This window comes from Haliotis cracherodii, unplaced genomic scaffold, assembly GCF_022045235.1.
Source record: "Haliotis cracherodii isolate W230 unplaced genomic scaffold, xgHalCrac1.p SCAF_1, whole genome shotgun sequence".
NCBI lineage: Eukaryota > Metazoa > Mollusca > Gastropoda > Lepetellida > Haliotidae > Haliotis > Haliotis cracherodii.
The window spans coordinates 12,690,346-12,702,485 of NW_027266264.1; the positions used below are offsets into that span (position 1 = coordinate 12,690,346).

General features: G+C 40.4%; 1 protein-coding gene across 1 annotated transcript; it reads left to right on the plus strand.

The window, feature by feature from the left end:
* The first annotated feature begins 7,149 nt into the window (after window positions 1-7,149).
* Window positions 7,150-11,395, plus strand: LOC139472884 (E3 ubiquitin-protein ligase TRIM56-like). The gene has a single exon (XM_071255352.1). The coding sequence runs from the start codon at window positions 7,600-7,602 to the stop codon at window positions 9,898-9,900; it is 2,301 nt and encodes a 766-aa protein (XP_071111453.1). The 5' UTR covers window positions 7,150-7,599; the 3' UTR covers window positions 9,901-11,395.
* Window positions 11,396-12,140: the final 745 nt, after the last annotated feature.

Below are 12,140 nucleotides of genomic sequence, written 5' to 3' on the forward strand. Positions count from 1 at the left end.
GTGCTAACACGATCGTGTCTGTTAATAGATGAACAGCTGAATATAGGGCAGTGTGACATAGACTTGTTCCCCGATGACGGCAGATGAAATTTCTGATTCATTTTGAAGTGTCACCTGTCTACATTTGAAGCACAGCCAAAGTCCAGGGTCCCGTTCACCAATGCGATCTTAGCGCTACGACTGACGTAAGTCTGCATTTAAAGGATGGAAGTTACGATCGTCCTAGCACTAGGCCCTACATGTCATTGTGGAACGGGACCCTGATCATTGTCCAGCTGACAACACACTTTTACCTTAAAATGCAGGAAATCATATTTCAGAGCTTTTAAACTAAGACCGTCCTAAGTAGTGTCAGAGACCAAACAAATTAAAATGAATTTATTTCATGATCTCTCGTAGTGTCGATTGAAACAGTCCACATTTCACAGTGATTGAGTATATCCGTTGTTTAATGCGACATTCTACATTATTCCACATACCCAGTACATCAGGATGGGGGGGCAGGGGTGGCCCAGTCGTCTAAGGCGCGGCGATTTGCTGTGCAGAGTTGCGTCCCTCGGGCACGCCAGAAACCTATGATTATGGGTTTGAACCCGGTTCGCCCCGATTATGTTTCTAGGTTTGTCAGCACCATACCCGTGCTCGTGAGTTTCACCCAAGTGGTAAACATCTGAGACCTGCATCACTTCAGGCTTTCCTCCCACATTAAGCTGACATGCTGTGATATAACTGGAATACTGTTAAAAGCGGTGTTAAACCCAACTCGCACACACACACATCAGGATGGCCTATAAATAATGAAGTCTAGACTAGGGCTGGGACGGATCACTTGAGTACTTGGTCGGGTGGGTACTGAGTAGGACCCGAGTACCCACAGTACTACCCGGACCCATGGTTAGTCACGAGACATATTGTTTAATGACAAAAATTATCTCAAACTCTATGGTTACACTACAAGTCACTAATGTTTGCATTTCTTTCTGATTATGCACCCATTCCTTCCTTCATATGTTTGAACAAGAGTCATCAGAAAGATGACATATCCCCCCGGCAGCTGTCTGTAAAGTAACCACTAGTAAATGTGCAATTCTGTATGTAATGAGTCAACAGTTGAATGTTCTTTTAGAAGCATACATTGTTTAACCTACTGAATGGTTTTCACATTCTGGCCCGGAAACGAACCCGTTCCCCAATGGAGTCTAGGTCCAACTTCTTTACATAAAAATTGTAAAAAATAAAAATTTGTAAAAAAATAAATATCAAAAGGCATCACTTCAGTATGTGCCTGATAGCTTTGCCAAGTTTCGATGAAATACACTGAATGGTTTTCGAATTCTGCCCCGGAAACAAACCCCATCCCCAATTGAGTCTATGTCCAACTTCATTCCATAAAAATTTAAAAAAATAAAAATTCGAAAAATCCCAAAATATCAAAAGGCACCACTTCAGTATGTGCCTGATACCTTTGCCAAGTTTCGATCAAATACACTGAATAGTTTTCGAATTCTGCCCCGGAAATGAACCCCATCCCCAATTGAGTCTATGTCCAACTTCATTCCATAAAAACTTTTTAAAAAATAAAAATTAGAAAAATCCCAAAATATCAAAAGGCACCACTTCAGTATGTGCCTGATAGATTTGCCAAGTTTCGATCAAATTCACTGAATGGTTTTCGAATTCTGCCCCGGAAAAGGAAATGATTACGGACGGTCAGACGGACGGACAGACAGACTGGCTGATCGCTATATTCCCCTGCATTATATGACGGGGGGATAATAAAGATATAACTTCATTGAACATCAGTGTATGAATGACAAGATCGTTTTTTACTTGTATCTAAAGACATTTTGCCAGGGCTACAGTCAAACTATTCCCAATTGAACACTGTGTACCAAACTCTTGAGACCGGGTAGGGTTGGGTAATAGTAGAGTGGTTCAATCTACATTTAAAAAGCAGTGTGTTTATGTTCTAATTTTATATTCTGTCATGACCTGTAAATGTTTTGAAAAGTATGTGTTAATATACTATTATTTGTGTCAATAGTGATGTGATAGCGTCACAATCATTGCTCAGTACGTACAACAAGTTCTGGACTGGCATTTCCTTCCAGAAATTAAGTTATCTTATTTAAAAATATACATCAACAAAATGAAAAGTTAAATCCAAAAAGAGCCCAGAACAATTCTTAATTCATTCTAGACTTGATTTGGATTTAATATTTGATGGGGCTGTGGGGTAGCCTAGTGGTTATAGCGATGGCTCATCAAGTTGAAGGCCCGAGTTCGATTCCCGACATGTGTACAATGTGTGAAGCCCATTTTCTGGTGTCCCCCACCATGATATTGCTGGAATATTGCTAAAAGTGGCATAAAACCATACTCACTCCCCCACTAATTTTTAATTTATTCTCTAGGGTCTGGTAGAAAGACTAAACAAGTCTAAGCATGTAAAGTTCCCTAGTTTATTCTCTCACATCCATTCACAGTTACTGGTAATTGCCTGACAGATGAATTGCATACCTGGGTAGAAAATCAAAAAAGCAGTAAATTTGTTTATTGGTGATAATTATTAGGGCTGTGTATTGACCTGGATTTTGTATTGCAATATATTGCCTTACTTTAACCTGTATTGTGATATGCATTGCAATATATTGCTTTACTTAAACCTGTATTGTGATATGCATTGCAATATATTGCCTTACTTTAACCTGTATTGTGATATGCATTGCAATATATTGCCAATTTACATTTTCATTATACCCTGTATTAATGTCCGATACCATCAATCTGTGTCCCTCACTATTTTTCCTTTTCAGTGAATAAATGTATGATAAAGAGATTAAAGAATAAAAACAAAACAAGAGGAGCTTGATAGTCGCAATGTGTACACGCTGATTGATAAAAAGATCTTCAGAGGCAAGTTGTATCAGATAAGATACTTGTAAGATACTTTTTTCCATCTCCATATCGTTTAGGAACATCTAAATATACTTTTTTATATTTGCCCAAATATATTTCTACATTTACAAACGTATTGCAATACGTAGTGCTGAGGATTTGCACCACAATATACCAGTGTACAAGTAATACTGCACACCCTTAATAATTATTAACATAAACAATCCTAATCTGAGGGCTAACTAGATTTAATTATGTAACTAAGATTACATAAAAAACATGTTTCTCAGGCACTTGAAAAAGTGTGGAGGGTGGTATGACCTTTGAAATATTATTTATTGAAAACAAAGTGAGGAGGGAGGAACACACATTTTGGATCATGGCGTATATCATATGATGCAACTTTTTCAAAAAAGTTTTATTGACAATGAAAAGTAATGTTGTGCCGGAGTTAAATTGACATGCTGTTGCCTGAGAAACTTTTCCCTGTTTTTAGCCTATTTAAAGTATTGAAGTGGTAAGTAAACCATTTTATGGACACAGGTAGTGAAGTGGGAAGTGAACCATTTTATGGACAGGTATTGAAGTGGTAAGTGAACCATTTTATGGACACAGGTAGTGATGTGGGAAGTGAAGAATTTTATGGACACAGGTATTGAAGTGGTAAGTGAACTATTTTATGGACACAGGTATTGAAGTGGTAATGGAACCATTTTATGGACACAGGTATTGAAGTGGTAAGTGAACCATTTTATGGACAGGGGTATTGAAGTGGGAAGTAAAGAATTTTATGGACACAGGTAGTGAAGTGGTAAGTGAACCATTTTATGGACACGGGTAGTGAAGTGGGAAGTAAAGAATTTTATGGACACAGGTATTGAAGTGGTAAGTGAACCATTTTATGGACACAGGTATTGAAGTGGTAAGTGAACCATTTTATGGACACGGGTATTGAAGTGGACGGTGAACCATTTTATGGACACAGGCAGTGAAGTGGTAAGTGAACCATTTTATGGACACGGGTATTGAAGTGGGAAGTAAAGAATTTTATGGACACAGGTAGTGAAGTGGTAAGTGAACCATTTTATGGACACGGGTAGTGAAGTGGGAAGTAAAGAATTTTATGGACACAGGTATTGAAGTGGTAAGTGAACCATTTTATGGACACAGGTAGTGAAGTGGGAAGTGAAGAATTTTATGGACACAGGTAGTGAAGTGGTAAGTGAACCATTTTATGGACACAGGTATTGAAGTGGGAAGTAAAGAATTTTATGGACACAGGTATTGAAGTGGTAAGTGAACCATTTTATGGACACGGGTAGTGAAGTGGTAAGTGAACCATTTTATGGACACGGGTATTGAAGTGGTAAGTGAACCATTTTATGGACACAGGTAGTGAAGTGGTAAGTGAACCATTTAATGGACATGGGTTGTGAAGTGGGAAGTGAAATTTCCAGCAATAACCTCACTGCTTGCTGAGGAGGAGCATTTCTTTATTTTGTACCTTGTGTCAATACATCAACAGCACACTTTGTGATTCAGGCAACTGAGATGGAAACATTTACATAGACACATACTGACTGTTTGGATTAGGGCTGGGACGTGTCCAAACTTACTACCCGGGTACCTGAGCCCGTTACCCGACCCTACCAGGGTATTCACTGTAGGTCTCAAGTTGGGTACATAATGTCCGATTAGGAATTGTGTTACCGGAGCCCTTGCAAAAAGTATTAAGATACACATATAAAACAATCTCATCATGCATACACTGAAGTTGACTGAAGCATCATCTGTACCCAAGCATATCAGAGTCGGAAGGAATGTGTGCATTGTCATCATCAGGTCTGTCTGTCCGTCTGTATCTTGTTTCCTGAGCATAACTTGAAAACCATGAAACATTATCCATCCAAACTTGGTACATGAATTAAACCTGGGGCTGAAGTGGTGCCTTTTGCTATTGGAGGTGCCGGGGGGATTTGTCATCTTCTGATGACTCTTGTTTGTTATTGCTGTCAAACCATATATCACATGACTAACCACAGGTCTGGGTAGTCCTGTGGGTACCCGGGTCCTTCTCAGGAACCACCCCACCCCTAGTATGAATGTTGTCTGTTCAAAGTCCACCTCATACTCAAATAGGATTCTAAGGCAGAATAGGTCCCGAGAGCCAACTAATCAGGTTCAGGTGGTTAAAATGGGTGACCTGGATGATTGTGCGATTGTTCACCACTAGAATGCATCATAGCAGAGCTCCAGATAAGCTGCGCATCTGCGTGAAATACGCAGTACAATAAAATCCAAGCGTATCAAATATGCAACTAACATTACAGATACGCTACAAAAATAATACTTGTGCGTATCATCAAAATATTGTGAAGTAACCCTGCATATTCGATTAGCAAATCAGCAACTTATTTTGAAATTATAAACGGGCATTCCGTCAACCTTGCCAAACTCCACGATGACAGTTACATCATGATCATTTGCCATCACACTTTCTTGTAGAAGTATCGTGGTATTTTTGAGTCCTATAAAGCTCTCGAACCCAAACGACAGCAGTTTGCAGGGACTTGATGAATAGTGTTTTTAAATATTTAACTTAAATACCCACATGTGTAAAAACTAGTGGGTAACAGAAATTTGAATACCCAGATAGAATTACTGATACCCAATGATTTTAAAATGCATGGGTAAAATACCCACAACACCAAAAGCTTATCTGGAACTATGTCATAGGTAACTTGATAATACTGTCAGTTGCTTGGTTTTTCTTACCTTTGATATTTACAAGTTGCCCTGATATTGCTAGGATATAGCTGACTACAAGTGTAACACATTCACTCACTAAAACATGAGGATTCCGGGTATGAATGTAGGTCCTCAGTCCAAATCAAAAGCAAAACTAAGAATATACAGCACACATTATTACAAACGAAAAATATAAATACTTTAGGTTGAATATATTTATTACAGTCAGCAATATTTCACATTGGGGTAAATGGCATATATAACAAAAGATAATAGTGTTGAGAGTTCTCCTTGTTTTACACAGACAAGCAGTATAGTCAATACAAACACTGTTCCTACAGGGTCCAAATATGAATATAACATTCCACACTAAAATAGAATTCCGTCATAGCATTCAAATGTCCTTTTTACACATGTTCAGGTGTTCCATTTAAAGGTCCGTGATAAATGTCCACGCAAAGTAGCACGCAATCACACTAAGGCAAAAGCCTTTCTTCTAGCCAGGTCTCACGACAGTGAAAGATCAACTGTGTCTTAAAACTGCTATGACATGGATTTATATAATAAAGTCAGAAACAAAACACATGCTTTTCACATGTCAAAACAGTGTGTTTGGGCGACCCATTCCAGTATTAAGGATGACATCTACCCCTACCAAAATACATCCCAAAAGTAATGATAAAACAGCACATGTGACACTCAGTGACCTATTCTCAGAAGAGGCAGCTAAATGGACTTGGTTGGTTACATGTCATTGTTTCCCAATTGCATGGATCAGTGCTTATTATGTCAATCACCTGATTGCCTTGATTTGACTTGATAAGTTACAGACCCCTCCAACCCGTGAAGATATGGGTTAGAATTGGTCTTCAGCAACCTATGAATCAACTACGTCAGTGATCCCGAGGTCGGGCTCAATGAACTGGTTGATGCATGTCGTGGTATCCCAATTGCTTGGACTATTTACAGACTGCCATCATATAACTGGACTATAGCTGAGTGTGGTGTTAAGCAACAAACCATAAAACCAAACATATATTTACAGACCGTGATACGATGTAGCTGATATATTGTGGCACATAATAACATTCACACATTGACAGGAAACGATGCGACACGTTGTATTGTAATGAACATTAAAACAACAGCAGTCTAATCACAATATTAGCTGGAATATTGCTGAGTGCGGTGTTACACAGACACAATAACACACGGATGCCCTATGATTCGTATTGACTCACAGCATGTTTCTTTCAGGTAGAGGAAGTGGTAGATGGTGACCTCAAGCCAAGCCTGCATCCTCTCCAAGCCATAGAAGATTCACCTTGTGTGGAGACGATCTGAAGAGTCAGGGTCTCGTTTACAACCAACAGTACCAGCACCGACCAATGACTAAATGCAGCTTTTCTTGGTACTGTGACTAAGAACACTTTACATCATGCCATACTTTATATGCTTCTAATGAAGAAGTAACAGCTTGAAAACCATCTTTGAAATAGCTGATAGAAAAAGTGAAAAATACTTCATCAAGACTTTCCAGCATGGAAACATCATCCTGAACTCAAATTTCCATCGCCAACAGTCAATCAGCATCTGCTGTGTTAGGTAGTGAGCAACATCCTTGAAATATGTTTAAATGTCAACAACCACCTTAAAGTCCGTAATCCGTAAACTCCTTAAAAACCCACACCTCTTCAGAGACCCTATAGCTTTATGAGAAACAGCTTGCATCAGAGGCAGTCAGCAACATCACTGAAACCACATCTGTGCATGGACCTCACAACTTAAACAGTAACAGCATGAATCAAAGACCGTCTGCACCATCCTTGAAGTATTGCTGCACTTACATCATCTGATTGTTCATGGTGTAACGATGCATCTGTAAAGAGCAACCTTCTTGAACACCTACATCTCTACTACACAGCCTCCTGGTTAGCCAACAGCAGCAGCACCATGAATGTCCTGCAGCAGTTGTCGGACCAGCACCTCAGCTGCAGCATCTGCATGGAGTTGTACACTGATCCTAAACAGCTGCCGTGTCTTCACAGTTTCTGCAAGCAGTGCCTGTCAACACACATCCTGAAGAAGGTGGCTGGCAGTGGTGACGTGTCCTTTCCTTGTCCTATCTGCAGGAATATGTGTAAGCCTACAGATCCGGACCCCAATAAGTTGATGACATGGGTAGACTCCTTCCCGGACAACTTCTATATCAAGAATCTGATGGACACTTTTGAGACACAGAGTCTGACTACTGGGTCTCTAACGGTGGAGGATAAACTGCAATGTTTGGCTGTTGAGGCAGAGTCATGTGCAAGGCATAAGAAAGAGAAAGTGTTAGCATACTGTGTTGTGAGGAAGGGTGGAGCCTGTGGACTGTGTCTGAAGAGCTCAATCCATGACGACTGTGCCAAAAGTCATCTGACTCTAGATAAAGCTCAGAATCTTGCAGGAAAGCGTTTAGAAGATTTTAAGAAGAGAGTAGGGGCTCTGTCTTCAAGGATTGAAACAGTTGGTCAAAAGCTGCCTTTAAAACCAGATGAACTCAAATTTAAGAGGGAAGAATTGGCACTTGAGATTTCTCAACATTTCTCTGATCTGAAGACAAAGATAAACAAGCTACTTCTTCAGAAGGAGAAGGAGACTACAGATGAACTAAAAAATGTAATTGATAAGGAAAATGGAAAAATAACTGAAGCAACAACTGAAGCAACGTTTTTATCAGTATCACTGAAAAACACAGAGCAGCTCTTTGATAAACTTATTCAGAGCAGACCCGTGGAGACCCTGTCCCTGGCAGAGAAAGTAGAGGAGCAACTAGCTACTTACGAGAGAGGAACAAAGAAGGCAGAGAACATTTGTGAAAAGTTGGACATTCAGTTACTTCAAACTGAGGATAATCTTATAGCTATGAGGAACATGCAGTGGGGCAGAATTCTTGTTGGTGAGGAGGATGTGGATGAGGTAACAGATGCTCAGTTGTTTGCATCTTCAAGAGAGCTGGGAGCACCTTCTGCAGGAAAGTCATTGACCCTGCCTGCTTCATCTGTGAGAAGAGATGCCTCTAAGCATGCTGAAAGGTTCCCTCGACCTGATGGACGTACAGCTAGAGCAGCTGCTAGTGCAGCTGTAGGTCCACTATCTGCTGAAGAACAGAGGGCTGTAGAGAATAAGCTGTCTGGTGATGCTTCGGTCAAACCAAACATGACCCTTCCCACAGTTGAACCTTTGCCTCGTGTGTCTCCCCGAACAGAGGTATTTCCAACCCAATCAGTTTCAAGACAAAGTGCCATTGTTCCAACCATTGTGTCAAACTCGGCTCAACTTGAGAACTCTTTACAAGCAACAGCTTCAGCTGTATCTAACACAAATGTTAGGAATGTAGCTCCTAGTCAGGAATTCCACCTGAATCCCACCCATGATTTTAATGGTCTGTGCCCAGATGATGTCCACTCTTCTAGTTACGTGGGTGGGTGTCCATTTGGACAGAACTGTCTTCTCATAGTGGACAGATGGAACAAGAAGCTGAAGCTCATTCAGGTTGGTGGAAGGACTCTGTTGTTCCATGCCTTTGCTGACACTCTGGAGCCCTGGGATGTGGCCTATATCAGTCAGGACAGAGTAGCTGTCACCTGCCCCAGCACCAGCCAGATCCTCACCATCTCTGTGACCAGTTCCTCCATAGACATCAGTAGGTTCATCAAAACTGTCATCGGCTACTCAGCAATCGCCCACTTAGAGGGACCTAGGTTTGCTGCAGGTGTGTGTAAACCATTTGGAACTCCACGAGTGGATATCCTGGACTGTTCCTCTGATAAAGCAAACATTCTCCGAGAGCTCCCTTCGACCGTGAATGTGACCTACCCCCGAACGATGGGTCTCACCCTCAACAGGGACCTCTTTGTCTGCGACTGGAGTCTGAAGGAGATCTCTGTGTTTGACAGGAATGACTTCATGCAGAAGCTGCGCTACAAAGGGGCAGGGAAAGAGGGGGTCCTCCGAGAGCCCGTGGGGGCCACCAAGGACAGACGAGGTAATCTGTACATAGCAGACAGGAAGACCAAGAAGATTCATGTGGTGTCCTCCTCAACCGGAACTCGTTTGGGGCTCCTGACACTGGACATTCCCAGTGACCCCAAGGTTATTGTGATAGCAGAGGTGGAGAGACGGTACTCCACGAGTGGGGAAGTGTTGGTTGTAGCCACGGGGGGAGGCAGACTATTTGTGTTTGATCTCATCACACCTGAAACACCATAGATGGGACACAGTGATTCCTTGTGTTGTCTTCATCAAGCATATTGTTTGTGGCAATGCTTCAGTTATACTGTTCAATCCTTATTGATGATAATGTAAGAAAGCATCTGTGATTTATTTGAGATGCCCCTGTGATGATTCTCGGATGGAGTTGATTTCAAATGTCCTTGCTTGTAGATGAAGATGATGTAAAATGGGGATAGAGGAAGGGGGAGAAGAATTAATCACTGGATTGTCATGTCTTTTCTGGTAGATGACTAAAGTAAACGCATATATTTGGAGTGTTTAGATTGCAGCCATGGTCCCATGGTTTACATGCCTTTTCTACATGGTGACTGAAATGATTCTTTGGTTATTTTAAGAAATTGATTCAGGTGGTGAAATGATTTTGACATGACAGTGCAAGTACTTTGATGATTATCAGTTTCGATATCCAGCTCCGCCAACCTGACTGTGTAATGCATATAATGATTGTGGCAAATGACATCATTTTTACCTGCTGTCAGAGAAAACCAATTTATTTCCAGGGAGATAGTCTTGGATTTTCATTTGAGATGAGAAAATACTCTTCAGCACTCACTTTGGTATTGATTATCAAAACTGTTGATGATTAATTATGCCTGCTTGTATCTGACAAGTTGTTTCCTTTCTCCCAAAATAGACCGAACATTGTGTGATGTTTGAGCATTATCCGGAATAAGTTGTTTTGAAAAATATCAGTTACGCCTTAGGATTTATAATAGTGCGACTCCAGTCAAAGCATGTATTTACCAGGCTTTCTTCTTGTATATGGAGACGTGTCACTAGACCCTGGCTTCACACTTGTGGGGACTGCCTCCGTGGTCTTGTGCACAGCATAACAAGGACTGGTTGGCTCAGACACATGCATGCACACAAACACAAACAGGGTACTTTTGTATAGTAAATAAAAGATGGATCTTTTCTGTACAACTGTATGTATGTACTAAATGTGTTAAGTTAAGGTTGACAGTTGTCTATCTTAAGGCAAACTATAGCTGCTATTTTTGTTGTACCCATTACCGCATCTGACTGCACTTGTAAATTAGAACCATATGTGCTTCCACAGTCAGTTATCTCAGTTATTTCCTTTGCGAGAGGACAGAAACATAAATGTTTCATTTGCGAGAGGACAGAAACATAAATGTTTCATTTGCGAGAGTACAGAAACATAACGTTTCATTTGAGAGAGGACAGAAACAAATGTTTCATTTGCGGGAGGACAGAAACATAAATGTTTCATATGCCGGAGGACAAAAGACTATCACGTCAGGATAAGTTGCATATCTTTGAAGAGGGTTTATCAGTGTGTAGATCGCTATCTATTTATACATTTATGAATGATTTTGAACAAAGTTTGTGAATTAACAAACAAGTACTTACAGATTATGGCGAATCACTGCTAACCTTTTGAACAGTTTCATATTGATTTGAGATTCTTTGGGCATAAAAAATGGTAGTTCTATTTTTCCAAATATTTCTTTTTGACTATTCATTTATTAGGGGGTGCAGGCGTGAATATTACAATGATGCATAAAATGTGGGGTGGGGTTGGGGGTGTGAGCAAATTATAAATAATGATACAGTTCTAAGACCAATCCTCCCCACGTTCTTTAATAAATTACCAGTCTCTAGGTAATCAACTTTTGGCCCTACAAGATGCCAAGAAACTTCGGTACGACTGTTAATTATTTCCAGACATTTGGAAGTTGAATTCGATAGTGTGATCAGGCAGAGCATGGTTAAAGGGAGATAACTCGTATGGGCAGTGATTTTAGTAGCGTTTTTAATAGTTGTAAACACGATAGGAGTGAATTCTTTTCAACTGTAAGTGAATTAATTAACTAAATGCGCGGAGAAGTATACTTGGAGTACGGATGAGCATAGCTAAGATTTGGAGTGGAGTGTGTAGAAGAACACTTGTTTTGAATATGTGGGAAGTTTATGCAATTCCTACAATATCATTTTTGGTAAAAAACCCATGTCTCTACAGTTTTTGTTTTAATTTTGTTCACCTCTGTTTACAGTAAAATGGATTGATTAACATGCCTACCTTGTCTAACCAGCGAAGTCACTCATCCCAGACTATGACTGGGTTGTCTAATTGCTACCGTTTACATCTTTTTAAAAAAAATAGGAGCAGGTTGATACCGTTAGTGGATTGAGCGTCGGTCCGGAGAACATAATTCGGCTGGTAAGACCACCCTGGCCACGTCATACCAAAA

Bases quoted from the DNA above. Each gene is read 5' to 3' on its own strand.
- LOC139472884 (XM_071255352.1), top strand. From the start codon at position 7,600: ATGAATGTCCTGCAGCAGTTGTCGGACCAGCACCTCAGCTGCAGCATC.